Raw genomic sequence first — 25490 nt, forward strand, 5'->3', positions numbered from 1 at the left:
CGAAACATGGCCAGCCTCGCCTAGAAGACACCGACAACGTCCCCCACCACACTGCCGCTGTACTTGCAGTAAACACACTGAATATATCATATTGAGAGATCAAAAGACCAGTATCTTGTTCCCTGCTCAGGAATAAAACAGTAGAATGAAGGTATTTCTGGCCAGCGATAATGTCATATAAATCCTCACCAGCGGTATCGGTGGATAGTACAAGTGGCAGAAAATTTTCACATATACTATCCGTACATACGGAGAAGCCCCGACCAAGTTACATTTTTGCAGAAAAACTAATATTAAATAGCACGCCATTTTTCGGCCACATACGGGAGTATGATTACGGACCTTTTATGATATCTTGTGTCTCCAGGACTGATTGACTCTTTTCGAAATCCCCATCATTTTCCTTTCCCACATCGTCGTCATGGCGCCATCACCAGCGACTGGAGCCAAACATGTACAAGAGACTTCGGTGGTCGGAGAGGCGGACGAGGCACAACTTCGATCGCCATCTCACGTCGATGACAGTGACTTTGTGACCACGAGAGAAGATCAGGATCTTCGTCGAGGCTTGCATCAACGACATATTGGGTTGATTGCTATCGCCGGGGCCATCGTAAGGAACACAACCTCCAACCCCTTACCTACCCAATGTTGTGTACTTGTTCCGGAATCTGATGGCTCACATTACTGCGCGCATATATATAGGGCACCGGTCTCTTCCTCGGTCTCGGAGGGTCGATTCAAACCGCTGGCCCTCTGGGCGCTCTCCTGGGTTACGCCACCGTCGGTCTCATCGTCTGCGCGGTCCAATTCGCATTGGGAGAAGTGACGGCTTTGTTTCCTGTCACTGGAAGTTTTGTGCGACATGCCGAAGTACTGATCGACCCGGCGTTAGGGTTTGCCATTGGGTATGTTTTTTTTCACATCCTACACGTCTCTCACGTCACATCTTCCACGAACTCGAGAGATTGTACGTACGGAGTGTTGAATCTCACAATAATGAAACCCTACAGGTACAACCTGGTCTACGGCAATTGCCTGTCCATCCCGACCGAGATCACGGCGATATGCGTCCTGTTTCAATACTGGACGACCTCGGTCAACTCTTCCGTGTGGATCGTCGTCTTCATCTGTTTGACCGTCATCGTCGGCATGTCCTTTATAGGTATCTACGGCGAGGTCGAATTCTGGTTCGCCCTGCTCAAGATTTTGTTCATTGTATTCCTGATCCTCCTGGGTCTGGTCATCGACCTGGGTGGTGTCCCGGGCACCCCTCGAATCGGTTTCCGGTACTGGTCCCATCCGGGACCGTTCGTGGAGTACATCGGCAGCGGGAGTTGGGGGAGGTTTTTGGCCTACTGGGCCGTCATGAGCAACGCCGTCTTCAGCTTCGCCGGAGTCGAAAGCATCGCCATGGCGGCGGCCGAAACACGGAACCCGCGCGTGGCCATCCCAAAGGCCTGCAAGAGGGTCTTTGTGAGGGTCGCCACGTTCTACGTCCTAGCCGTCCTCGTCGTCGGCATGCTCGTGTCGAGCGACGACCCCAGGCTGGACGACCAGTCGGGGACCGCCGCCCAGAGTCCCTTCGTCATCGCCGCGAGCGCCGCGGGCCTCAAGGGTGTCCCGTCGGTGGTCAACGCCGTCGTCATCACCTCGGCCTGGTCTTCGTCGAACCAGGCCTTGCTCTCCGGGACCAGGGTCCTGTACGGTCTCGCGTTGAAGAGGCAAGCCCCCCGGGTCTTCCTGCGCACCACCCCTTGGGGTGTCCCCTACGTGTGCGTCCTCCTGTTCACGGCCTTCATGTTCCTGGCCTTCATGAGCCTGTCGGAGAACGCCCTGACCGTGTTTTGGTGGTTGGTCGACTTGACCGCCTGCGGCGTGCTCGTGTCTTGGATCACGGTGCTCGCAAATCATTCGCGGCTTATGCTCGCGATGCGCTCACAGGGAATCCCACTCTCGAGACTCCCGTGGCACACCAAGTTTACAGGTACGTGTTTGTGTTTCCAAATCAGCGAATATTAATGTCACTTCTTCCTTCCCCCCCAAGAAAGGCATCATTGACTTGTTGTCGTTCATGTGCTTGTCTGTCCCAAGGCTAATTCATTCAAATCCTTGACTGTAACAGAATTCTCTACACCTCTGGCACTGGTCATGTGTATCATTATTCTCTTCACTGCCGGCTTCCCAGTCTTCACAAAGGGTAATTGGTCAACGAGTCGCTTCATTTCTTCATATCTGTACGTCTATCCCACCGTCGAGGAACCTTGGGTCCGTCAATCTGCAGGGTATAACACTAACCTCTTTCCTTGCCTTCACAGAGACATTCCCCTCGTCATTACAGCCTTTGTGCTATGGAAGATCATAAAACGTACGAGAATCGTCAAGCTGGCAGACATTCCTCTCACAGAGGCTCTTGAGCGAGCCGCCGTCGATATCGAGGTCGAGCCAGAACTTCCATTCTGGCGAAAACTCGTCGGGGCTCTTTGGGACTGAGAATTGGATATCGGCTCACTAGGAAAAGTTCCATGCGGCACACCCCAGATTCAAGATCAGCGTCAAGTCAACATGATCAAGCTCCCGAGTTCCTCCATGACCTCTCTCCAATCCACGGGCCCAAGTCCCTGATTCGACGAGAACGACGACGACGGTTCATCTGGAGGCAACTGCCGATCGACCCTCCTCCAGATCTCCATGGTCAAATGTTTCGCGCGTGGGATGTTCCCTATACCCTGCCTCGCCGCTCTCGAAAACCATAGCAACGCACGATGCCTGAGGTCGACATTCACAGCCTCCGCAGCAGCCACGAACGCAGGCCACAGCGTGTTCGCAGGCCGTACATCCGTGCCTCGCGTGAGACAATCGATATTCTCCAGCCGTTCGAGGATCTTGTCCACATAGCGCTGGCAGTTGGCATCACTGTTGTCAGCCTCGATGATGTTATGCTGCTGCTGCTGTTGCTGCAGTGCAGCTGACAACGTCGAGAAGACGCGGTAATAATACACAATGACGGCATAGTGGAAAGCCCACTGGTGATTCTCCATGAGTTCATCACATATGACACCTGGAAATAGCGAGCGTGGCTGCGTCGAGGATCCAAGTGAAGCCACTGTCGCGCGACATTCCCTTGAGTCCAGCCTAGGTACCATCTGATGGCCCGAGACACTAGGTATGAAGGATGCAGGGTTTTCCGCTATGCGATGCAATTGGTTCCTTAACGCGCCTACATCCTGACTCAGGTCATCTGGCCAGCGTGACGATCTCGCTTTATGTTGCGCGCACAACATGCTGAGTCTGATGGTGCGATGGAGCAACGACATGGTTCGTAGACCGATGCCGAACGTCGTGTCGAGAATGTAATGGCCCTGGTACGGAAAAACGTCTTCGCGAAGAGTAGCCGTGTCTAATAATCCCTCGTTCGCAGACTCGTCGCTGGGTGATTCAGACTGGTCGCTAGCAACAGAACCAGTAGACTTTTGCGACGAGTTTTGTGAAGACGGATCATTTGGGCCAGAACGAGTCGTCGATGCGACCATGTCGTAGCACCGAAAGATCTGATACAATACACTCGTCTCGTGTGTCGATGTCCAAAACCTCTCGCCTCCAGTCTTTTGGACGATCCGCTTAGCCATGTTGACGTTGACGTTACAGTCGAAACCGTCGTCGCCGAACACGTCGGTCGAGATCAGACTCATGGCCGCAGCTAGGGATGCGCATCTGTCGGAAGTATCCTTTTCTTCCATGCAGGAGTGCACCAGGTCCTTGAGAATCTCCGCTGCTTTGGATCTGTAGTGCACGGCTCGCTGGTCATCCTTGTGGGCGCGAGGGTCGTCGGCCTGTGCGAGGTTATACGCCGCTACTGACATGAGGGCGTACCGCAAGGCTAGCTGAGAGGCAGTGGGCGGATCGCGCATGGCCATTGGCAGGTAAATCTGCAGCCAGGGGTTTCTCACAATGTCTATCGTTGGCATCATAATGTGACATACCACCTTCTTGTAGTGGAGCAACAGATCATAGTCCTTATAATCACTGCCCACGGTTGCCTGCTCGTTCTGGTTGTCCAGCTGGTTGTCCACCAGGGTCAGAGCCGTGTGAGATGGGACCCCATCGTTATCGAGTCGCTCGGACTGGATCTCTGAACGTGGGATGAGGTCTTCCCATGAAGTGGGTTGGCCGTCTTCGGTGGCCGTAACATTCGAAGGGGTACTCTGTGACCGGCCACCTACATGCAGCGGAGACCTGACCTTGCTTTGGTGAACGGCGTACTTCTCTCCTGGAGACCTGGTACCAGCATGAAACTGTTGCTGGAAGGGTATCGGCGACTGCGCCAGAGCAGTGTCAGGAGCATCGGAGAGGGCAGTAGTATGCACGTCGTGTGTTGCTATCCTTGCCTTGGATTTCGCAGCATCAAAGTCCAAGTATCCGCGACATGCATAGTGCCGTGACTTCTCACAGTTCGAGCAGACAGGACGTCCTCCATCACACTGTCGCCGTTAGTCACGACCAGAGTAATCCAGCAACACGGCCGTATGACTTACCTTGATCTTTCTGTCACGGCAGGTCAGACAACCCTTAGGTAGTTGGCAGACGTCAGCAAATGCCTGAATGCATAGCTGCACATTTTTTGATGATGAGAATTCCACTCACAGTATATGGTCTCCCCCTTCGCCGCTTCTGCGGTGGTTGCGGGCTGTAGTGATGATCGGGAGGCAGGTAGCTGAAGTCAAGAAAAGGGACCGCATAAGTGTCTCCTGGCAGATCAGAAAATGACCAAGCATCGAAGTCGACATTGTCTGGTAGCCAGGGATGCTGCTCGGTCTGTTCGAACATCAACCGCTGTGGTTGTTGGGTATTGGTGTCTGGCGGTGGTGAGATGTTTTCCATACTTGATGTCACCGTTGAGCGGCCTTGCTAGAATCGCTCGAGTCCGCCGAGGCCAAATTGAACTGTGATAGTAAAGTATCACTGTTTCAAATGTGAATTCCCAGCAGACCAGCTTTGTGTGTACCGTAGTCGTGATACTGAGAACTTTAGTGGAGTCATGAGAGTGCGATCTGAGCAAAGAAATCGTCTATGTTGAATCTCGTGCCCTACATTCTACACCGTGTGCTGATCTGCAGAATATGGATGCTTGGAACTCTTGAGAGACTAACTGTACTCTTAGGGTAGCCTAGTACAATATCATGCGGTGCTGGCTGCGCAGACCAGTAGACTGTCTACCACCCAAATCCGTCTCCGCGTCCACACCTGAACGGTTATCACGCTTCAAATCCAATCATTGTTCGCATTCGGCCCGAGTTTGTGGATCTTCCCCGGCAGCGACAGTCCGAGATTGATAACGCGGGATGAGCTGGAGTAGATCTGAACACCTACGTATTCTACCTCATGAGATGGAGGTGTGTGGATGACGTCTGCATGTTCTAATGGATTGCGATATGTATGAATTGGGTCGAGAGAATGATGCGCAAATCTATATCTGCCATTTGCTAAGTATTTTTGGATGTCTTGAGTTATCTTGGATTCCGCCAACTGCAATGTGAAACTCCATTCCCTCCATCGCTGCAAGCATAATCTCACACACCTTGCGTACTGTCTCATTCTTTGATGCTTGTGATAGCATATGATGATCATATGAGCCTTTAGGCTTGGGAAGCAGCACTCGCCTCCTTTTCAACCTGGAGCATGGCGTCTTAGCCTTGCTTGACGGCTGTTTCTGGATGACCTTTGCTAGCAGTGGTGTCCTTAGCCTCAACAACGACCGATCCGTTATGTGTAGCTTGACTGGTAGCAGCGTCCTTCGGTTCGGCTTTGCTGTTGGTACTGCCACTCTCATTGTGTCCAGCCACGCCAGCATTGTGAGACACTGCTCTTTTCTTGGCTTCACGTCGATTCTTCCAGTAGCTTTTCTTGGGAAGCTTGTTCGACGTCACATGGGCACTTGCTGGGGAGGTGTTTTCCTTCTCGGAGCCTGTGGCATTGCCAGGGGACTCGCCATTTGAGCTTGACTGTGAAGGTGAGTCTACCGCCTTGGCATTGACGTCCGCCTTTTGAGGAGTTGCAGATGTGGACGATTCAACCTTGCTATTGCCCAAAGCCCCCTTGATACCCTCACTGGTAGCACGAACACGACTGTTCCCGTTGGTGATGTTATGAGGTTTCTGGCCGCTGTGAGTGTTTCGACGTTCCGCTTTGCGATCACGGTGAGCCTGTGTGAGAGCACGGTGTGGTGGGACTTGACTCTCGCCTTGCATGTAAGCAACGGCTCGGACAATGATATCTTTGGCCTAAGACATGTCGTCAGAAAAGATTGCATGACGTTCAGACTAACTCACAATGTACTCTGCATTCAATAGCTGAATCAAGTTGGTGGCTAGATGGGCCAGCTTTGTCGTGTCTTTGTCCGATTTGAAGTGATGGGTCTTGTCAACATTACGTGCATTTTGCATCAGATCACGAATCTCGTTCTCAGTAGCAGGGTCGAACTTGTAATTGACATGGGATCGAGTTGTCGACATACCCTTTCCACGGTTTGCAGATGTAGCAAGCGTGGCAGGAGTAGCACCCAGCGTCTCTTGGGAGGGAATGTTGTCAGCAGTGCCGTTCTCATTAGCTCCGGGTTCAGTCATGGTATCTGCAGCCGGTGGTGACTTGACGCCAGTCTGAGGGGTAGATGCTATTTCAGTCATGGTAGACAGCGGAACAGCCTTGAATGTGAAGTCTCGCGGAGGTAGTGGCGTCAGGTGCTGGACTTCGAGATGGAAGAGAGGAAACACAACAGTCACCTACGTCTGCTTCGATCGCAGTGAACCCAGGTGACAACAATGATGAAGGTCAGAGAAGAGGAACTTGAAGCAGTATGTGGGAAAGAGAAGGGCAGCAGTTGTGTATTTGTAAAGTTGGCAAGTAGGCATGGCGACGTCTTGTTACAAGATGCAGGCACGATTACCTGGAAGTAGTGTCTGACGCCTGCCCAGGTAGAACAAAGAAGGTGCTGTAGACAGCCGCAAGTCAAACGGCATCAAAGGAAGACAACAAGGCAAACATGCGGAAAGTACTCTTGGAATTGTTTGGACTTGTTTTGGGCATTCTCTTTCCATTTGAGGCCATATCCTAAGGCTGGCAAGCAGTTTGCATCAAGTCTGAAGAAGCTCACCATACATGTTTGCTAAAGCAAATGTGATGCCCTTCGCCAATTGATATGGTGTCTGCTGCGAGCCGACAACGCACTATACGTACCCATGATGGCATGTTCCTTGCTTGTGATGGATGAATGTACTCGATGTCGTGGAACAAAATTGAAGTTCTAGAGGTGAAGCACCTCGGACTGCAAAGTCCGGCAGTTCGGGATAAAGTCCGACCTCCGATTGACTTACCTGGAGACTGCGCCCTTCACCATCACGACGGATTGCTTTAGAACCTTTCAATCCCCCACCATCACGAGTCCTGCATTGCAACTGTTCTCATTTTGCACACCATGGCAGGGTTATTGAAGAAGCCTTTCAAGCTGGCTCTCATTCAGCTAGCCTCAGGTAAGTGGTCAGTGACATTACCGGTCCAGCCATGGGAATAGGTCTAATGTATATATTCAGGTGGTGACAAGACGGTGAATCTTGCACATGCGCGGTCCAAGATAGTCGAAGCAGCCAAAGCCGGGGCATCGCTGGTCGTGCTCCCAGAATGCTTTAACTCGCCGTATGGTTGCCAGTATTTCCCGAAATACGCAGAGACCATTCTGCCGTCTCCTCCTTCACCAGAAAAGTCGCCGTCATGGCATATGTTGTCATCGGTAGCAGCAGAGACCAAGACATATCTGATAGGAGGGAGCATACCGGAATTTGTTCCAGAGACGAAAGAGTATTTCAACACCTCGCTGGTCTTCTCGCCGACAGGGAAGCTTGTGGCCACACACCGGAAGACACATCTATTCGACATAGACATTCCCGGGAAGATCAAATTTAAAGAGAGTGATGTGCTCACCGCGGGTAACAAGGTGACTATCGTTGACTTGCCAGAATATGGTAAGATAGGACTGGCCATCTGCTACGATGTTCGATTCCCGGAATTGGCCATGATTGCAGCCAGGAAAGGAGCATTCATGTTCGTCTACCCCGGCGCATTCAACACCACAACCGGTCCGATGCACTGGTCCTTACAAGCACGCGCCAGAGCCATGGATAACCAGATCTACGTTGCCATGTGCAGTCCAGCACGAGATATGGATGCAACATATCATGCTTATGGGCACTCAATGGTTGTCAATCCAAATGCCGAGGTCGTGACAGAGGCGGACGAACACGAGGTGACTGTTTACGCTGACCTTGACGGGGCAAAGATTGAAGAGACGAGGAAAGGTATTCCTATTTATACTCAGAGAAGGTTCGATGTCTATCCTGATGTGAGTGCTGGAAAAGTACGCTTCGAGGACGAAAGCGGGCCATAGATATGCCATGGACGAGAAATATCAAATTCCCTCCATACCTCAAATATGGATTCCACTCAGACCATAGGGAGCAGAAGTTGCCCATTGAACAAATTGCGCATCTTGTCTATAAGACCCGCCGTTGTATTTAGTGTCTTACAGCACTCCAAAAGTCTCATCACGTGAACGAAATCTTGGCCAAACTTGCCGATTTTGGAATAGCCCACACTTTGGAATCTTCAACTTTCAGTCTGCGCAAACCAGTAGGTTTTGTCTTTTGTCGCAGTTCAACAACCACCTTTTTGTCGCCCAACTTCCAACAACCTCCCCCTGTCCATCTTCTTCAGATGTAAGTAATCTTCCATTTCTTCTACAGCTGGCACGATCTCTCCATCCCCGGCCAACCGACGCAGACTTGAACACTGACGAAAACCAAACAGCACCGCCAAAATGGTCAAGGACAACCCAAAGACTCAGCCCAAGAAGACGGGAGCACCCAAGAAGACTCGATCAGCCATCTCCGATGTCGTCGCCCGCGAATACACCATCCACCTCCACAAGCGAGTATGTTTTAAAATCCTAAAGTGATACCTTAGTTTTGCACCTGCGTTTGGAGCAATGGGAGAAAAAAAAATTAAAGAGGAGGGACAATCAGTTTTATGAAGTCCACCCGAATGGCTTGCGCCCCCTTGACTCTCTCTCTCTCTCTCACACACACATACCCTTCTCTATCTCTCAACATGAACCAAGCATTTTGGACGGAAGACTGATTTTATACACTTTTTGTGACATAAAAGGTTCACGGTGTGAGCTTCAAGAAGCGAGCCCCTCGTGCGATCAAGGAGATTCGCAAATTTGCGACTCAAGCCATGGTACGTGATCTGAAAAGCATTCCGTCAAGTGGTCCAGCCACGACGAATTCGAATCCACCCAGACTAACGTAGAACAGGGCACCTCGGACGTCCGCCTCGACCCTCAATTGAACAAGAAGGTCTGGGAATCCGGCATCAAGGGAGTCCCCTTCCGCCTGCGCGTGCGCATCAGCCGTAAGCGTAACGACGAGGAGGGCGCCAAGGAGAAGCTGTACAGCTACGTCCAGGCCGTCAACGTCAAGAACAAGGAAGCCAAGGGCCTGCAGACTGTCGTCGTCGAGGACTCGTAAATCAAATCAACCGACCCACAAACGAGAGGGGGAAAAAAAGAGCGCCAACGAACGGAACGTCAGACCACTGGCCGGGGATGCTTTCTTAATCGGGGATGTTACCGTGAAGCAGGGGCAGCCTTCTCAAATTGACGGATGGCGGATAGATATGTGATTGTGCGGCCATGCGGGGGGGAACAACGAAGAACCGCGCGGTTTGAGACCCTGTTGTGGTCGGAGCACGGGGCGCACAACGTGAATGGTACGAGGGAAATCTCAACCTTGGGGATCTTTCGTTTGGAGAGATGGGACAATATGGAAGGCTCTGTTCTTTTTTTCTTTTCCACAATCCAAAAGAAATTAAGACCTCAGAGCACCCTCCATGATTATGGGAGTTGTTAAACTGCTCTACGAGTTACCATACCTACTTAGCATTGCAGCGAAATGTTATGAAAAAAGCTTCAAATCAAAAGAAATCAAAAACGATATAAACCTTCCAGGTTAGATCAACATCGATCTAAGTATTCTCCTGTTTGTGCGTGATAAGTGGCATTTACCAGTCGTATAAGGATAGCAATTCCGTATAAAGCTCGTCAATTACGGCCCCCCAGCAGACATGTTTAATGACCCTTGCTTTTGACACATACATTAATTTTTCCTCATATCTACGGAGTATACCAACTCCTCAAAAGTCTTCTTGACCCTCTGAGGCAAAGTCCAGTCCAGTCAATTGAAGATAGATTCACCCAGCCCCCGGCCAGGCCCAAGGGCACTTTCCTTCCTGTCCGTCACCCCCTATACGGAGACTCGGCTTCCCGTTCCGGCTTCCAACGAGGGGCTTGTAAAAGAAAGAAGAGGAAACTCGTTCTGTTGTTCTGTACAGTATTGCAAAAAAAAGCCAAGAACTCCTCCGCTGTGCATTGTGGGGGAAAAGTACAAGAGCTATAAAAACAAAACACAAAAGTAGTCAATGTTGACAAAGAAAAGAGATTAATACAAGAAATATAAAATCAATTCGACTTTTTGTTCTCCTCCATGGTGGTCGAGAGTTCGCTGGCCATTTCTGGAGTCTTGACCTTGAAGACCCATCGAGCCAGGTTTCCTTTGTAAAAGAGAGCACCACGGACGGCGCCGCTCTTGTTCGACGCCACGTTCTCGTACGTGACGCTGTCGAGAAGGTGGGAGTTGATGAGGACAGAAGCACTAGGTTCTACTCGGAAAACGACGCGTGTTTTGCCTGTTGTCTTGTCCTTAAGGACACGGAGAACACCAACGCCCATCGAATTCCAATCATTCGGGGTCAATTTGGTCCCTTGGGCGATGTCCTTGTTGACAAACATCAAAGCTTTCGAGCGGCCTTCCCAGAGACACGTTTCGTTCTCTTCACCTGTTCGTGAATCCATCAGTGTCACTTGTGGCTCGTCATTCGTTTCTTCCGTATCGTTGGTAGCATTAGACTCGTTATCTGTCAAGCCAGGTGAGGTGGCACGAGAAGACATGGCAGAGCTCGTGGCAGATCCGCCGCCAAGATGCGTGACAGCACCCAGAAACCCTGGAGCTGGTGTTGAAGTTGGAGCCCCGAATTGAAATCCAACAGTAGGTGTATCTGAAGGTTTCGCGCCCGGAGCCGGCGTGCCGAAAAGAGATCCAAATGGCTTTGGCGTCTCTTTTCCCGGCGACGGTGCGGTGAACTTGAAGCTAGGTGCATCAGCGTTTTTCTCGCCGTTCGCGAAGGAAATTGCGCCACCCTGTTTCCAGGTGTTGTCAGTTCCCGCGGGCGAAGTTAGCACTGATCTGGCCAGATTACTAGACTTCTCGCCATTACTGGGCGTGCTTGGCCGGGAGCCAAATAATCCTTCACCTGGGACAGGACCCTCTTTGGTCAAACCACCAGCAAATATGGAAGCTCCTGGAGTTGGCGTAGAAGATGATGCTGGCGGTGTCGGAGTGAAGGTGAAGGTAGTGGAAGGCTTGTAAGTACCAGTAGCCGGAGTGTTAGGTGAAAATGAGGGGGTCTCAGGGGTAGACTTGCCAGCTTGAAATCCAAAGCCGGAAGATGAGAAAGTGGGCTTGTTTGCTGCTTGTGCAGTGGGCGCTTCATCTGTCGAGGCGTTGGTGTTCTCCTCAGCATTTGATGTAGAGTCTTGCTTGTTCGGATTCGGCTCGATTCGATCAAACAAGCTCCTGCCTGCATTTGCACTATTCCTAGACTTCGCCATAGCAGTCTGGAAATCGTTGTCATCATCGTCATCATCTTCTTCTGCCTCTTCATCATCATCGTTTTGAGCTTCCGTGCCTTCATCTTCCTGAGTCTCTTCATCGCCATCTTCGTCGCCGCTGGCTGGTGACGCGCTAGCCTCTTCATCTTCATCTTCAGCCTGCGAATGGTCTTCGCTGGTTTCCGTTGAGTTCAGGGCTGCAAATGGATTCGAAGCAGAGGGCTTGAACCCGCCAAAGGTAGATGTTGGAGTTTCGTCTGCTTTTGGCTGGGTTGACGGAGCCGACTTGGTCGATGGAGTGAACGATGGGGTGAAACCCCCTTTAGCAATGGCATCAATCTTAGCCCGCTTAGCTTTCGCCTCTTCATCAAGCTGCTTCTGGAATTGTTCCTCGTCATCTTCATCTGAATCAAAATCTTCAGCTTTACGCTTCTCCATAAGACTCTTCTCAAATTTTTCTGCGTTGACTTTCGCCTGCTGACCAAAAGCACTCATGAAATTTGTACCGCCACCCCCAAATTTTGGAAGTTCGAAAGTCGGTTTCTTTGGTGGTGGTTTCGTGGGTGTAGTCGAAGTTGACGAGGCCAATCCAGAACTGTGGCCAGTACTCTGGGTCTTCAATGACGCGAAGGGGTTAGCAGCAACGCTTGAACTCGTCTCCTCGGCAGCAGCCGATGAAGCGCTCGGATTGAACGCCGTAGCTGCCTGCGCACTTTTGGCTGGCGCAGACTGTGGAATCATGTTGCTGAGCAAAGACGCTGCCTTGGATGAAGACTCTGCGCCCGAGGGTGGGAAAAGAGTAGTTGACGCAGCTTTGAAGCTGGAGGGCTGAGGTGTAAAGGGGCCACCGGAAGGTTTAGGAATAGATGCAGGTTGTGGAGGCTGGGCTTGTTCATTGTCACCAGGGCGAGTTCTCTTGCTGGGAGGTTCATCATCGTAATCATCGACGTCGTCACCCTTGCGTTTAGTGCCCGCGAAGCTTCTCTTGTAGAGGCCCAATGAAGCACCAATGCCGTCGCGTGCTGCAACATAATGTCGAATTATATTGCCAAAGTCATGAACGGAGGGGTCCAACGCAGCAATTCTTTTCTGCAACTCACGATTCAATGAGTGCAGACGATAATCCCGGTCGTATTCTTGAAACTTCTTTGCGTCAAGATGGCCAGGAAAAAACGGAGACCCTTTCGTGTACACCGGATGCTTCGAAGGTTCCGCCGCTGAGACGGTATCTGCTGCTTTCCCAGCTGATCCTTGGCCTTTGATGGTCGTGCTGTCCTTTGAGAAGATAGATGGGCTAGTGGTATCTTCAGTGACTTTGTCTGTGGTGGGTGCTGAAAAAGTTGGTGCAGGACTGGGTTTCTCCGTTCGAGGGGTCTGCTGAGCAGGAGCACCGAACAGTGGTTTCTGGATCGAGCCCGACTCTTTAGAAGGTGTGTGAGTCCTAGGGTATGAACGAGGTTCGGTCATTCCACCAAAATTTACACCCTTTGTTGAATCCTTTGCAAGTGCAGAGAACTGAGACATTCCTTCTGGCTTGTCATCTGGCTTCGCAGGAGGAAATAGCTCTCTAATCGGTGCAGGCGAAGCAGATTGCGCGAACCCAAACATTGGCTTTGTAGATGTGGTCTTATCCTCCTGTCCCTTGCTCCATTCTTCTCCAACACTACCTCCCACGGTTTCTTGAGGTCCCCGAGCGTTGGGCGTAGATTCAATTTGTGCAAACGAGAATGTCGACCTGGTGTCTGATGATTTTGGCTCTGTGGTACCTGCAGCTGGCGTCGATGCTTGGTTGATTGCACCGAAGCTGAATGTTGGCTTTGATGGCATACTGCTCGACCCCGTCGCGTTGTGGGTTGGCGACGTCGAAGGTGCGCCAAAGCTGAAAGCCGGTTGCGAGACGGGGGCAGGTGATGCACCGCTAGAGCCAGCAAATAAACTTGCGAATGGATTTGTGGCACTTTTCTCTGGTTCTGGAGTAGCAGCTTTTTCTGGGGATTGACTGCGCTGCTCGGTGGCTGCAGATTGTGGGGTAGTCGTAGACGAGCCAAACAATGAAGATGCAGGTTTTGTCTCTCCACTCTTTGCACCAAAACCTGTGAAGGATGTGCTCTGTGCTGCAGATTGTTGTGTCTGGCCGAATGAGAAGGTCGACGCTGGTTTACTTGCTGGAGTTGCAGCTGGTGAGGCAAATCCGAAACCGGGTCCGCTGGATTGACTTTCTGTCGTTGCAGGAGGCTGACCAAAAGAGAATTTCGGTGCTTCTTTGGGCGCCTCGGGTTGTGTTGTAGTGCTTGCTTGTCCAAAGGAAAATGCAGGCAACGCAGATTGAGGGGTCGCGGTAGTTTGGCCGAAGCTGAAGCTAGGGGCTGTTGTAGCAGGAGCTGGAGTACTCGTGTTTTGACTAAAACTGAAGCTCGGCGTTGTTGTTGCTGGCACGGCAGGAGCTGGAGTGCTTGTACTCTGGCCGAAGGTGAAGCCTGATGACTGTGTTTGCGTAGGTTGACCAAAACCACCAAAAGCAGGTTGAGGTTGTGAGGGCTGACCGAAAGGATTTCCCGGGGCTGCAGAGTCATCTGGCTTGGACACCGCATTGAAGGGGTTTGTGCCGTTTGCAGCAGGTTGTGTGCTTTGTGTCCCACCAAAAGAGAACCCTGAGCCTGATGGTTGTTTTGTTGTCTGGCCAAAACTGAATCCAGAACTTGAGCCAAAAGTATTTCCAGTTGCTGCCTTCTTCTGCGGAGACTCCATTGCAATGTCACCCTGTTGGCTGTTTCCTGGTCCCCCTGTCCCATTCAGCGTCGCAAACGGATTTGGAGTACCTGTCGGCGCGCCGAACGTGAAGGAACTCGATTGGGGAGGCTGAAAATTGAAGCCACTGTTCGTGTTCGAACCGGTTTGAGGGAACGACATATTTGTGCCGAAACTTGTGCCACCATTCATCGTGGGAAAGGGTTGCTGTTGTTGCGTGCTTTGTCCGAAAGTGTTCGTCCCGGCCATCGAGGAATGAGGTCGGTTGGCACCTAATCTACCTCTGGGCGTTGCGATTCTGTATAAAGTGTGTCAGTATGGCTGCCGCGTTCTGAGGAAAACGGATGATTCAGTGATAACGGAGCGCGTGATGCATTGGGACAGCGCGCCAGAGCCACGCATTGAAGTCTTATTCACTAAACAACAAAACGACAGGAAATGCCCGCCAAGGCGATCTGGTGGAAATCAAAGATTGAATACTGACTTTCTTCGCGCTTGTTGAGCAGCGGTGGACATTTTGACCTTGTCGTCACCTCCAGCGTTGTTTGGTATAGTACCGTGCTCTTTGGTTATATAATCTTCTGCACCACGTTTAGGCATGTCACTGGAGGCCTTGGAATGGCCGAAGGGAAGAGGTAGGATCGGTGAAGGGTCGAAGAAGCTGTACCATCGAGGCGTGCGCGTCGATCAAGAACCTTCCTCGGATGGACCAGACTTCGATTCGAACAACAGTCGATCAAAAAGTTGTCGTGATGAGATTCTCAGGGCTTCTTCGCTGCCACGGTTATTATGACCCGCAGCCCGGGAACTCGAGTCTAGCTGCGCTTGGCGCAAGGAGAATCACGTGACAAGGCTGAGGATCCAAGGAAATTGGTTTCAGCCTCGAGTCCACGAGGAGAGAGAAACCATCATGGATGATGCTGCAAACAGTAAGGAGTACTCTGAATGAATCTCTAGCTGGCCCCAAGTTTGCGCAGGCAGTGATCAGCTAACAGTTCTGAGATAAAGTAAACCCATTCATCCTCATTTCTCTTTGTTGCAAGCAGGCAGATGTCACCTCCTCTCGACAATCAGACAATAAAGATGCTCAGAAGCCACAGTGAGAATAGATAATGTCCTGCGTCAGGTTGGCTAGCGCACAGTACTGCCGTCGGTGACCTTTGAGTGGTATCAATCTTTCAAAGATGCTTTCTGAGCATATGACAGCTTGCTTAAGGCCATTCCTCACTTCAATCTTACAATAGTATCGGAACTCTGATCTCGATACTAACGACGAAGCCCATTTACCACGTTTGTGGGTTGCGAGGAGTTCCCTGTGTTGTGCTTTATCGAATTGAGCAGTCAGATACCGACTGCTCAGTACAATGCACTAGATATTCTTCCCAGTCTAAACGAGCACCTCGGTATTGGTCTTCTGCTGAGCGTTGGCAGAGGCCGCTAGTATCGTCTTATCATTGTCTGACATTGTGTTGAAGTTCAAACACGGTCCAACTCTTTAAATCCTCCCCAGAAAATGCTTCACTCGTTTGCTCTTACGGCAAACTTCTCAACAGCTGATCATATCGATTCTCATCCAGTCATGTCATGTCAGGCTCTGACGACAACAGCCCAGATTACCAAAGTCCGTAAAGGGTATGACATTGTGCTTGCCTCAAGCTTGAGTACAGTGCAGCCGAACACAAAACTGATAGGCTTACCCCTGGAGAACAAATCATGCATCCTCGGTTCGTCATGAAAGACTAGGATGCATTAGAAGAGGATATCCCGCCGGGTACCTTATCAGCATGTGGACCTTCGGAATATGTAGCACAGCAACGTGCTTCGAAAAGCACACACTTCAACAATCACATTGCACTACGGAGTACGGAGTATTCTCCAGCATTCCCAGGACAAATCATCCGGCTGACTGCTGTGTAACAACGAGTCACGACTAGATGAGCTCATGTTCCCCTCCTTGTTATGTCCCTGCCATCTCATATTTGATCAGCGACTGGAAGCAATTTCATTTCGAACACACAAGGTGCAAGGATCAACGGTTCAACACATGGCATTGAGGCTTCCTGCATGCTGGTGCTCGGCTGTTATTTCAATTGCAAGCAGTTAGGTTGGTTCCAGATGCGGCACATCCTGCAGCCTCATCGTTTAGAGAGCCCTGATGAAGCTGCAGCATCAGCTTTCAGCTGCAGCCCGATGTAAGATACGAGGGGGGAACCGGTCACGTAGCATCTCTAGTGGACCTGGAAACCTCGTATGACAAAAGTATATGCAAAAGATGTCACAGTTGAAGCGTCCGGGCTGGCCTGTCGCAATACGATCCATGACCCGAGTGGCTTGAAGCGCACCATCCGGACTTGTGTGCAGTGAGGCTTGCGATCAGAATAGGGCCAGGCATTGTAGAGAGAGTAATTCCGACAAAGGAGGTCTGGGGTTACCAATCCAATGCGAAATCGCCCAATGTCACATTGACCATTTCTGGCATTTTTTTCTTCCACAAGGATTGTCAAAGCCGTCGGAAAGAAGCTGGAGGAGCGAGGGTAAGCCGAAAAGACCAAAACCTCTCGCTCCTCCTCTCATCTCAGGCGCAGCCATTTGGAGCGAGCCGCATTGGCAGGGCTACCATGCACGCCCAGCCAGAGGCTCTCACTGCGCCTCTGGTTCTATCCCAATTCTGCTTGGAGAGCACCTCCACAACAATAGGTTGACCTGGAGAAGCTAGACATGGGTTAGAAGCGAAAGGCCGAGTCAGCCTCTCGGTGTGGTTTGCTTCGGGTTGCAGAATGATCTGGATCTAACCAACAAGAGTACCTGGCAACCCTGCCACATTGTCCAGCCTGACCGCCACCGGATATCATGATTGGCTGAACAGCGCATGTTGTACCCCAAAATAACCCTTGGCCGAGACTGTGACTACATTGACATCGCCACAAAACCATCAACACCCTGGTCGATTGTCCCGCCTCTACAACATCTTGGATTTTCTCTCCATCCCGCCTCTCTCGTATTGTCGGCGGGCCAAATGCAGGTAGGCTTGTTTCACGGAGTACTATTCGGTATGGCTGGAGGAGGGGTGTGTGAAGCTGAATGGGACCAGCCGCACTGTTGAATCAGTATCTTCTTACAAGGCTCATGGACTATTTAGTCCTCACGATGTCTCACCCATCATCCAAACAATCCTCCTCTCCATCACACAGACAGACACACACAGTCACTACAAAAAAGATACCAAAGTACTCGTCTGCCCTTCACTTGAAAGCATCATTGGCCCAATCCTCGGGCTCTTCCGTCGTTCTCACCGTCCCAGACTCTCGCTTTGATAAATACTGCCCCCGAGATGCTTCGTTCACTGTTGCCCTTTGTATCCGCCTCAGCCTTGCTCGCTTCTTCGGTCGTCTCCGCCATTCCCGTCGACACACAACACAATGCTCGGTCCACCTCTGCTCAGTGGGACGACTGGACGTGCACGTCGGAAAACATCCGGACTCGCGTCGACTTCAACAACATGGCTCCGGCCGACCGGAAAGCGTACACTGACGCCGTCAAGTGCCTGATGGCTCAACCTTCCCAACTCGACCAGACACTCTACCCGGCCGCGACCAACCGATACATGGACTACGCCGTGATCCACGTCAACCGCACCCAACACGTGCACCTCGACGCCTTCTTCCTGACCTGGCACCGGTACTTCCTGTGGCTCTACGAGTCCGACCTCCAACAGACGTGCGGCTACGAGGGGGCTTTCCCTTACTGGGACTTCGCCGAGACGGCCGACGACCCTCACAGCTACCCGATCTTCGACGGCTCCGAGTACAGCATGTCCGGCGACGGCCTCTACAACAACACCGGGCCGATCGTGTTGGGAGCCGAACTCACCATCCCCCACGGCACGGGGGGAGGGTGCGTGACGACCGGCCCTTTCGCAGACATGATCGCCCCGATCAAGTTCATCGACCCGACGGCGCTCACGACGGGGACGCTCCCCGACGACGCCTTCGCCTACACCCCCGTGTGCCTGATGAGGGACCTCAACGCCTACGTCTCCCAGACGTACACCAACTCGGCCCAACTCCTGGCCGCCGCCCACGCCGCCAACGCCAGCGACTTCGAGTACCTCCTCAACGGGGTCATCGGGAGCTCCAGCCTGGGCATCCACTCGGGGGCTCACTTCAGCGTCGGGGGCCAGATGAACTCGATCCACGTCTCGGCCCAGGACCCCATCTGGTACCCCCTGCACACCATGATCGACAAGGTCTACACGAGTTGGCAGATCAACTACCCGGACCTCGCCGACACCCTGGACGGGAGCACGGGGACCGCCCTCAACACCCCTCCCAGCGACGTCGTCACCCTCGACTCCATCGAACCCGACTGGGGTTATTTCCAACTCGGTCAGATCCAAGTGCGTGACCTGTTGAGCACCACCTCGGGTCCGTTTTGTTATCAATATGATACCGTCATTTCTTGAATAAAAGGGAATCGTTGAAGAATTCCGGATTGCTTGGAATCATCCAAAACCCGGTTTATCATAATAGGAAAAGAACCAAAAAAAAGAGGGCGGGAAGGGATTCAAACTAATGGGATGTATCTTGATGAACAAGAACGAGTACGCAGCATGTCAGTATGCAAGCACGCAAAAACACAGCCTTCATTGAAGGGAGAGTTGGGAATTTTACATCTGCAAGCACACTGAATAATGATAATAATTCATAATCATCACCATGTTTCCATTCACGAGAAGACAAGTATGAGGACCGAGTACATGAATAAGAAAAAAAGTACATGGTATGAATTTCAACATTGGCTCACATCAATATTCTCCGCATCTATTTGATGTCGAGAATACTTCGCCAGTATCCAAGAAATGTGTGTTCACTACCTTTCAAAGAGTACATCAACGTTGTGTATCATTTCTCTCGTAAGTAGTCTTGATCTATTCTTTCTCTCCCTCTCCCTCTCCCTCTCCCCCTCCCTCTCTACAGGCTGCTCCGTCCTGCCGTGGTCGATCCTACTCCACGAAAACATCATTTGGAATGCAAATGATGTACGGAGTATGCAAGTATGCACGCCATGGCCTCATGCTTCTATGAAACATGTAAGACATTTCAGCCGAGGGTTGAAACCAGAAACGCAGGAACGGTCGCGACGGAGCTTTCGGTCTTATGACAACTCCTCCGTAAGTAGGTAGACACGAAGATACTACTCCATAAGTAAGGCCAACCCCCGTACCCCTTCTTCGAGGCAATGTATATATTCCCAAGTACTCGTACGGGGTGCTATGTAAATACCCGTCTAAAATCTAACATGATCCACTGTGGTGAATGTACATACGGTACCCACTATAGAGTCAGGTACCTGACCCCAGTACACCACCTACACATACGGATGTTTATCTACAGCGTCCAAGTACTCCATACCTAGGGCTATTCTTGATACATCCCTGACTCAATGTATCGCTTTATCCTTCTAGTCATTTCAAACTCCACCTATGTATGTACTCGCATTGGCAGAAAGCGTAGCCTTGGAGCCTTTCTAGCCAGCTCTGGCCTGTCTTGTCTAACCAAGTGCTTACTGCCAGTCCTCTGTCAGCAACCCAAATCTAGAAATATCCCCTTTTAAGTCTAAATTGACTCATCCACCTTCTCTCATCCGCCTGTCTTTCCAAGGCTCGCCGCATTGTCTTAGAATATTCTTCGGCTCTCTCCCTCTCTTCTCTCTCGTTGGCATCTTCGCCCTCTTCGAGTGCCTTGACCATTTCTTGGTGATCCATAAACTGCGGGTTCGTCGTGATGATGCCGATCTTCTCGCCTGTCCATATCAACAAATCGGCATCCCCACGCTGTCTGTATTCCGAGTCGGCGCTCTCGAGCGGGATGATTTTCCGCGCGACTTTGTCTCCATGGATGGAGGCGCCGGTCTCGCTGACTTCGAAGTCGTTCAGGTTCCACTTCCGAACCAAGCTGCGACCGTCGCGCTCAACCCATTTGAGGCCACCCTCTGAATCGGAGAAGACAATCTTGGTGCCATGAGAAGCGACCGACAGCAGTTTGGAGCTGGCTGCTTCCTGTCTGTTCTTGTAACTGAAGAGAGTACCGTCTGAGCTGGTGCTGGGCGTCCTGCCAAGGTCAAGAATGTCGTCGGTTGATGGCTGTCTGGAGATTGTATCTTCATTCAGACTGGGCTGTCCAGGCTTGGTGTGTGGAAGAGAATATAGTTCCAATGAGCCGCGACCTCTGTACTCACCACAAGCAACCAGAGTCGAACCTCCGGAAACGCTGGCCGGGGATCCCGCCGGTGGATGTGGGATGCTGGCAAGGGATGACAGACTTCCTCCAGAGTGTATAACGTACTGAAGACGTGGGAAGAAGCGGCGATCATACGATAGGATGCTGGAGAACCTGCCGGCAAGTAGGATTTCGTTGTCCGCGTGGTGCAGGATAGAGAGTGGCCCGGGCTCTACTCTAGCATATGCCATCCAGTGAGGGTTCTGCCGGTGGTGAGAAGGTGGCAGATTGGATACCCTTGGGGTCCAAGCAGGAGGGTTATGGTCGGATGTGAATGGCGCTGCAGGGCCAAAGTTCGACGACGGAGCAAATATTGAGGTTTGCGAGAAATCCGGAAGTATAGCGGTTGACTTTCCTGACACTGCAGGAACCTCTTCAACGCATTCCGAAGGTGACTTTGAAAATATGGACACCGACAGCCTGGGGTCAAGGATATGTAGACTCCATTGCGTGCCAACCGTCAGCGGAAGATCAAATCCAGTAGACTGTGACAAGGCTGTTATCGGGTAGGCGTATTTTGAATGGGATACCACCTTCAGTGTGTTGAGATCGATTTCGTTCAATATATCACCAATGGCAATGAAAGCTTTTTGTTGAGACGAAACGGTACTGACACAATCGACAACCAATGACTCGCTCGCTTGTGAGCCGTCTGTGAACAGGACTCCAGGTTTGCTCCGACCGATCTCTGTCATTGTTCTACGCCCGGTAGAGCTCGCACTGAGATCCCAGAGGCAGATACTGGCATCTTCCAGATAGCCAACAGCATGTTCGGACCCACCGAGAGTTGCGACGCCTTTGATTTCAAGCTGCCTTGCAGGGGGTTGGACCGCCCAGTCAGCACTGAGAGGCGCATGTCGACTTTTGTACTCTGAGTACCAATCGACAATTTCATCTTGGGCAGATTGATCCCATTGATTAATTGCTCGAGCCCGTGGGCTCTCTCGCATCAAGCCGTCCGAGTCAGACTGATGGTTGCGTGTGGCAGGAGTCCGTTCTGATAAGGTCAGACCTTGTAACGCAGAAGTCAAATCGGTCAATGTACCGGGATTCCTTCTCATCGAGGCACTGGGTGACTTTTCAAAGCACTTGTTCCGCCACAGGCGGTTGATATGTGCTGACTTGGCCAAGGTAGTGCATGTCTTTCGGACCGAGATAAGATCTTTGGGTTCAAGATGGTCAAGAATGTCCACGACGATTTCCTCGGGGAGTCTGTCCATGGTGGCATAACAGACTCTACAACAACTGAGTTAGGAAAGGACGATGCCTCGATCAGAAGATTCAGCAGGCTGCAATAAGTAGGTTAACGTCTACGGCAGGCAGAGACGTCGACGAATTGGTGAAACTCCTTAGCCTAGGCTCCTGCGACCTTCAGGCTTGGGAATTGACCCTTGACCGCGATAGCTTCAACGTAAACGTCCGATAGTATCAAGTCCCATAATTTGAGATAGTGGTGAGTATCGTAACAGTGTAAGGATGAATGTATGGATGAAGGAGTGATGGTCCTTTGTATAAGGAGTAAGATAAAGAATGATCTGGAAAGAGTGGATTGGTCGCTGTACGAATACGAATTGCCTCCTAGGAAGCAATAGGCGGTACCTCAATTGCCCCTCGGCGGCGCACGGCCCAGGCGCTGCTTATGGGCAGCTGAAGCCCCCACGACCAATTTTCTTAGGGCTCGTCTCTTACCTAAGCCCCTCAGTAGCTAGTGCCAAGGGACCAATAATCAGCCATGACGAACACGTGCATGATGAAACCCAGGCTGCCTGGAAAGAAGCATCATTCAAGTCCCAGCAATTCAGCCTCCATACCGGCACCAACAACTTCTTTCCATCGTTTCTCGCGCTTGCCTAACAACTAATTGATACCCAACCTTACTTGATTGTGCATTTCATCAGCCCGAGGCAGGCGCGCCCGTGCAGCAATGCCTCCAAGTGCTACAGCCAGAAGAGGACCAAGTGTTCTAGTCAGTATCATCATTGCGACATCATGATCTATCCCGTGGCTAACATCGAACTTGAACAGGTTCAGGATCCGCGTGAGGGCAGACCAACCCTTTCAAGAAGACAGCCCTCGCGATTCATAACGGTCGATAGTGTCCTCCAATATGCTTCCGATATTCCGTCCGCTCAACAGAGACAACCTCAACGACCAAAAGTTTTTAGGACAGGCTCGGGGAACCCTGTCGAACCGAGACTCACCGGTCGTGTGATCAATCCTCGCGGGCCAGCCAGGTCTACTAAGAAATCCGAAAAGCTAGTCCTTTTGCCGGAAGCCGATGAAGAAGAGGATGAAAAGGGCGACTTCGGTCTCGATTCCGATAGAGGCCCGCCTCGGGACGACGAAGACTTCAGAAGACCCGGAAGAGAAGGCGTGAAGAGTTATGCAGAAAGATTACCGAAAGCCAGAAGAACGGAGAAAGAATTGCCTCGAGTGACTGCCTATTGCACCGCTCAAGCATACAAACTACAGTCCGTGGCGACGTTTGTGCGACAACGACATGGTGCACGAGCCAAACTCTACGACGATTGCTTATATTGCGCCTACCATTTACCCTTACTGCCAGGCATTGAGGGTTATCGGTTACGAAGTAGTCCGCCGGTAAAGAGCGCAAAAGGTGGAACGGTTTTGGACGAGGCTATCGAGCGCAGTGAACAGAGAGACTATCGGGGTGCATACTATGCTGAGGAGGAGGAACAACATTCAGTGAGAGGGCACTATACTCCAGAAGAACACTCCTCTGAATCAAGACATGATGACGGTGAGCTCGAGAGGCCACGGCTGAACGGCGAACGACGGGGCAGCAATCAGTCTCAGAGATCAAACAGCCCTGGTCCTACAGGTGTGCCTGTTGACGCCTATCGTTTTGCAGAAATGTTCGTGTTGGATTATGGTGTGGTCGTATTCTGGAACTTCACTGAGAGACAGGAGAAAGATATCCTGGCCGACTTTGCCTTTTCGACCACCGTAGACCCCGTCACCAACGTGGTGTCACCCCTTCCTTTGACCACCAATGCTTTGGACGAAGAAGACTTCGAAACCGAAGAGTTCCATTTCGAGTACAACAACGAAATCTCGCGGCCTCGAGTATACAACGATATGATAACTCTCCGCAGCGGCGACCATATGATCAAGCTTGCAATCAGCCACGCCATTGCGCAAAGTACCAAGCTGAGCTATTTCGAAGAGAGGATGGCCGCGCAGATGGAAGAGGCCAAGGATGTGCCAGGCAGGTTAGCGAAGACCGGAGAACTCGGGTTGAAGCGAGAAGAAGTCATCAAACTACTGGGCGGCCTCTTCAAAAGCCGAGTTGAGGTCAATTTATGTAGGTGGTATCCTTTTGTCGCTGGAAGTCGAATTTGTTGCTGACCATTTTTAGCCTCCAATGTCCTCGACGTTCCCAACCTGATCTGGGATAGTGAGCCGACGCTACATCCTCTCTACAATGCCGTCCGGGAGTATCTCGAAATCAAGCCCCGGATTCAAGTGCTCAACGAGCGATGCCGCGTGTTTCTCGATCTGGCCGAGGTTTTGTCGGATTATATTTCTGATGACAAGATGTCGAGGATCACCTGGATAATCATTGTGCTCATCTGTATCTCTATTCTGGTTACGTGCTCGGAAGTGTTCCTTCGGTTTGGAATGCTCAGCACAAAAGGACCCCAGGTGGCCAAGGCTCTACCAGTGCTATCACTTGGCAGTGAACTGTGAAAGGAGTTGATGGTTTGATCATTGGTTCAGCGTATTGCGTATATATCACACTAGCACGGTGTTTGGGGGTTGTTTTTGAGATCACACAGCCCGAGAATATCAAATCAAATCTCTTGTCCCTGGGACTGCTTGCCCACTCATGATAAGCGACATCCCTTGACATTACGGACCGCCAGAGTGCTACCTCGTATGACCTATACATATTTCATATCTCGGCCTGAGCAGCATAAATAGGAAGGAGGATGCACTGCTTGGCCCGCGTCTCCAGGTGTTTTTAACCACAAACAGGTGATGGGTGGCAAGAAAGATCAATCCGCTGACCATCGTTTATCTCTTGTTGGTGCCCACACTTCGCTGTGGACAGTTTCTTGGGATCTAGAGGCGGAGGTGACCGAAGTGTATCATGGCTGACAAGGACAGATGAGGAGCATCGGGGATTCCTATTTGACAAGGTATTGGCATACGGAGTCGCTGGGTTGCATTCGGATGATGGTACACCAGCTCTAGTACGCGCCTATCGACAAGGTACTGACTATACTCGCCAGGGTCCGTCCAGGGCGGCTTTGGGAACTTCGACCCGGTGCGACAGAGGAGACGTTGGCTTCATTTTCTTATCACTTGGCAAGAATCCAAGAGATGATGGACGAGACAAGCGAGTCGATCGAGTAGACGAGAATACAGAGAAGGATGCAGAATGCCCTTTTTCCTTTTCGACGACACCACGGACCAGACGGCCCATTTACTCGTTGTGTGCCCGAGTACCGTAGGATCGTCCGGTCCAGTGGCGCGAGCTCGTTCAGCATGGACCACTGAAAAGCTTCTCCCTCGACGGTATTTTTCTTGTTCTTACTCCATTACCCTTCATTAGGTCCTCTTTTGCCGAGTGTGTGAGGTTCGTCGACATCATGCCCAGACCAGAGACAGACCAGGGATTGGATCGGGGGATGGATGAAATGCTGCTGTTCCAATCCCGACTT

At 51.3% G+C, this 25490-nt stretch overlaps 8 protein-coding genes across 10 annotated transcripts; 4 read left to right on the forward strand and 4 right to left on the reverse strand.

The window, feature by feature from the left end:
- Window positions 1–363: 363 nt before the first annotated feature.
- PV06_07814 (uncharacterized protein) lies at window positions 364–4860 on the forward strand. Its single transcript, XM_016409095.1, has 5 exons — window positions 364–613; window positions 706–908; window positions 1014–1987; window positions 2126–2237; window positions 2319–4860. The coding sequence occupies exons 1-5, from the start codon at window positions 422–424 to the stop codon at window positions 2491–2493; spliced, it is 1656 nt and encodes a 551-aa protein (XP_016260849.1). The 5' UTR covers window positions 364–421; the 3' UTR covers window positions 2494–4860.
- On the reverse strand, window positions 2556–4881 carry PV06_07815 (uncharacterized protein; the record flags this gene model as incomplete). Its single annotated transcript, XM_016409096.1, has 3 exons — window positions 2556–4481; window positions 4536–4568; window positions 4645–4881. 3 exons carry the CDS (start codon window positions 4879–4881, stop codon window positions 2556–2558), a joined length of 2196 nt encoding a protein of 731 aa, XP_016260850.1.
- Window positions 4882–5511: 630 nt separating this feature from the next.
- Window positions 5512–6683, reverse strand: PV06_07816 (uncharacterized protein; the record flags this gene model as incomplete). Its single annotated transcript, XM_016409097.1, has 2 exons — window positions 5512–6281; window positions 6330–6683. The coding sequence occupies 2 exons, from the start codon at window positions 6681–6683 to the stop codon at window positions 5688–5690; spliced, it is 948 nt and encodes a 315-aa protein (XP_016260851.1). The 3' UTR covers window positions 5512–5687.
- A 788-nt stretch (window positions 6684–7471) lies between these two features.
- Window positions 7472–10032, forward strand: PV06_07817 (the record flags this gene model as incomplete). 2 transcript variants are annotated; one of them, XM_016409098.1, is made up of 6 exons in its annotated part: window positions 7472–7526; window positions 7587–8392; window positions 8590–8765; window positions 8857–8980; window positions 9214–9288; window positions 9366–10032. In XM_016409098.1, 6 exons carry the CDS (start codon window positions 7472–7474, stop codon window positions 9576–9578), a joined length of 1449 nt encoding a protein of 482 aa, XP_016260852.1. In that variant the 3' UTR covers window positions 9579–10032. The 2 variants fall into 2 exon arrangements, with proteins under 2 accessions (XP_016260852.1, XP_016260853.1); XM_016409099.1 differs by having other exon boundaries at window positions 8857–9288.
- Window positions 10033–10083: 51 nt separating this feature from the next.
- Window positions 10084–15268, reverse strand: PV06_07818 (uncharacterized protein). Its single transcript, XM_016409100.1, has 2 exons — window positions 15009–15268; window positions 10084–14822 (listed from the first exon to the last, which is right to left on the reverse strand). Exons 1-2 carry the CDS (start codon window positions 15122–15124, stop codon window positions 10568–10570), a joined length of 4371 nt encoding a protein of 1456 aa, XP_016260854.1. The 5' UTR covers window positions 15125–15268; the 3' UTR covers window positions 10084–10567.
- A 2587-nt stretch (window positions 15269–17855) lies between these two features.
- On the forward strand, window positions 17856–19013 carry PV06_07819 (uncharacterized protein; the record flags this gene model as incomplete). The annotated part of the gene is made up of 1 exon (XM_016409101.1): window positions 17856–19013. The coding sequence occupies one exon, from the start codon at window positions 17856–17858 to the stop codon at window positions 18984–18986; it is 1131 nt and encodes a 376-aa protein (XP_016260855.1). The 3' UTR covers window positions 18987–19013.
- Window positions 19014–19617: 604 nt separating this feature from the next.
- Window positions 19618–22327, reverse strand: PV06_07820. Of its 2 annotated transcripts, XM_016409103.1 has the most exons (2): window positions 21848–22327; window positions 19618–21799 (listed from the first exon to the last, which is right to left on the reverse strand). In XM_016409103.1, exons 1-2 carry the CDS (start codon window positions 22020–22022, stop codon window positions 20118–20120), a joined length of 1857 nt encoding a protein of 618 aa, XP_016260857.1. In that variant the 5' UTR covers window positions 22023–22327; the 3' UTR covers window positions 19618–20117. The 2 variants fall into 2 exon arrangements, with proteins under 2 accessions (XP_016260857.1, XP_016260856.1); XM_016409102.1 differs by having other exon boundaries at window positions 19618–22327.
- Window positions 22328–22595: 268 nt separating this feature from the next.
- Window positions 22596–24701, forward strand: PV06_07821 (uncharacterized protein). The gene is made up of 3 exons (XM_016409104.1): window positions 22596–22768; window positions 22828–24127; window positions 24182–24701. The coding sequence occupies exons 1-3, from the start codon at window positions 22727–22729 to the stop codon at window positions 24511–24513; spliced, it is 1674 nt and encodes a 557-aa protein (XP_016260858.1). The 5' UTR covers window positions 22596–22726; the 3' UTR covers window positions 24514–24701.
- Window positions 24702–25490: the final 789 nt, after the last annotated feature.

The sequence above is a fragment of the Exophiala oligosperma genome (assembly GCF_000835515.1).
Source record: "Exophiala oligosperma strain CBS 72588 unplaced genomic scaffold supercont1.7, whole genome shotgun sequence".
NCBI lineage: Eukaryota > Fungi > Ascomycota > Eurotiomycetes > Chaetothyriales > Herpotrichiellaceae > Exophiala > Exophiala oligosperma.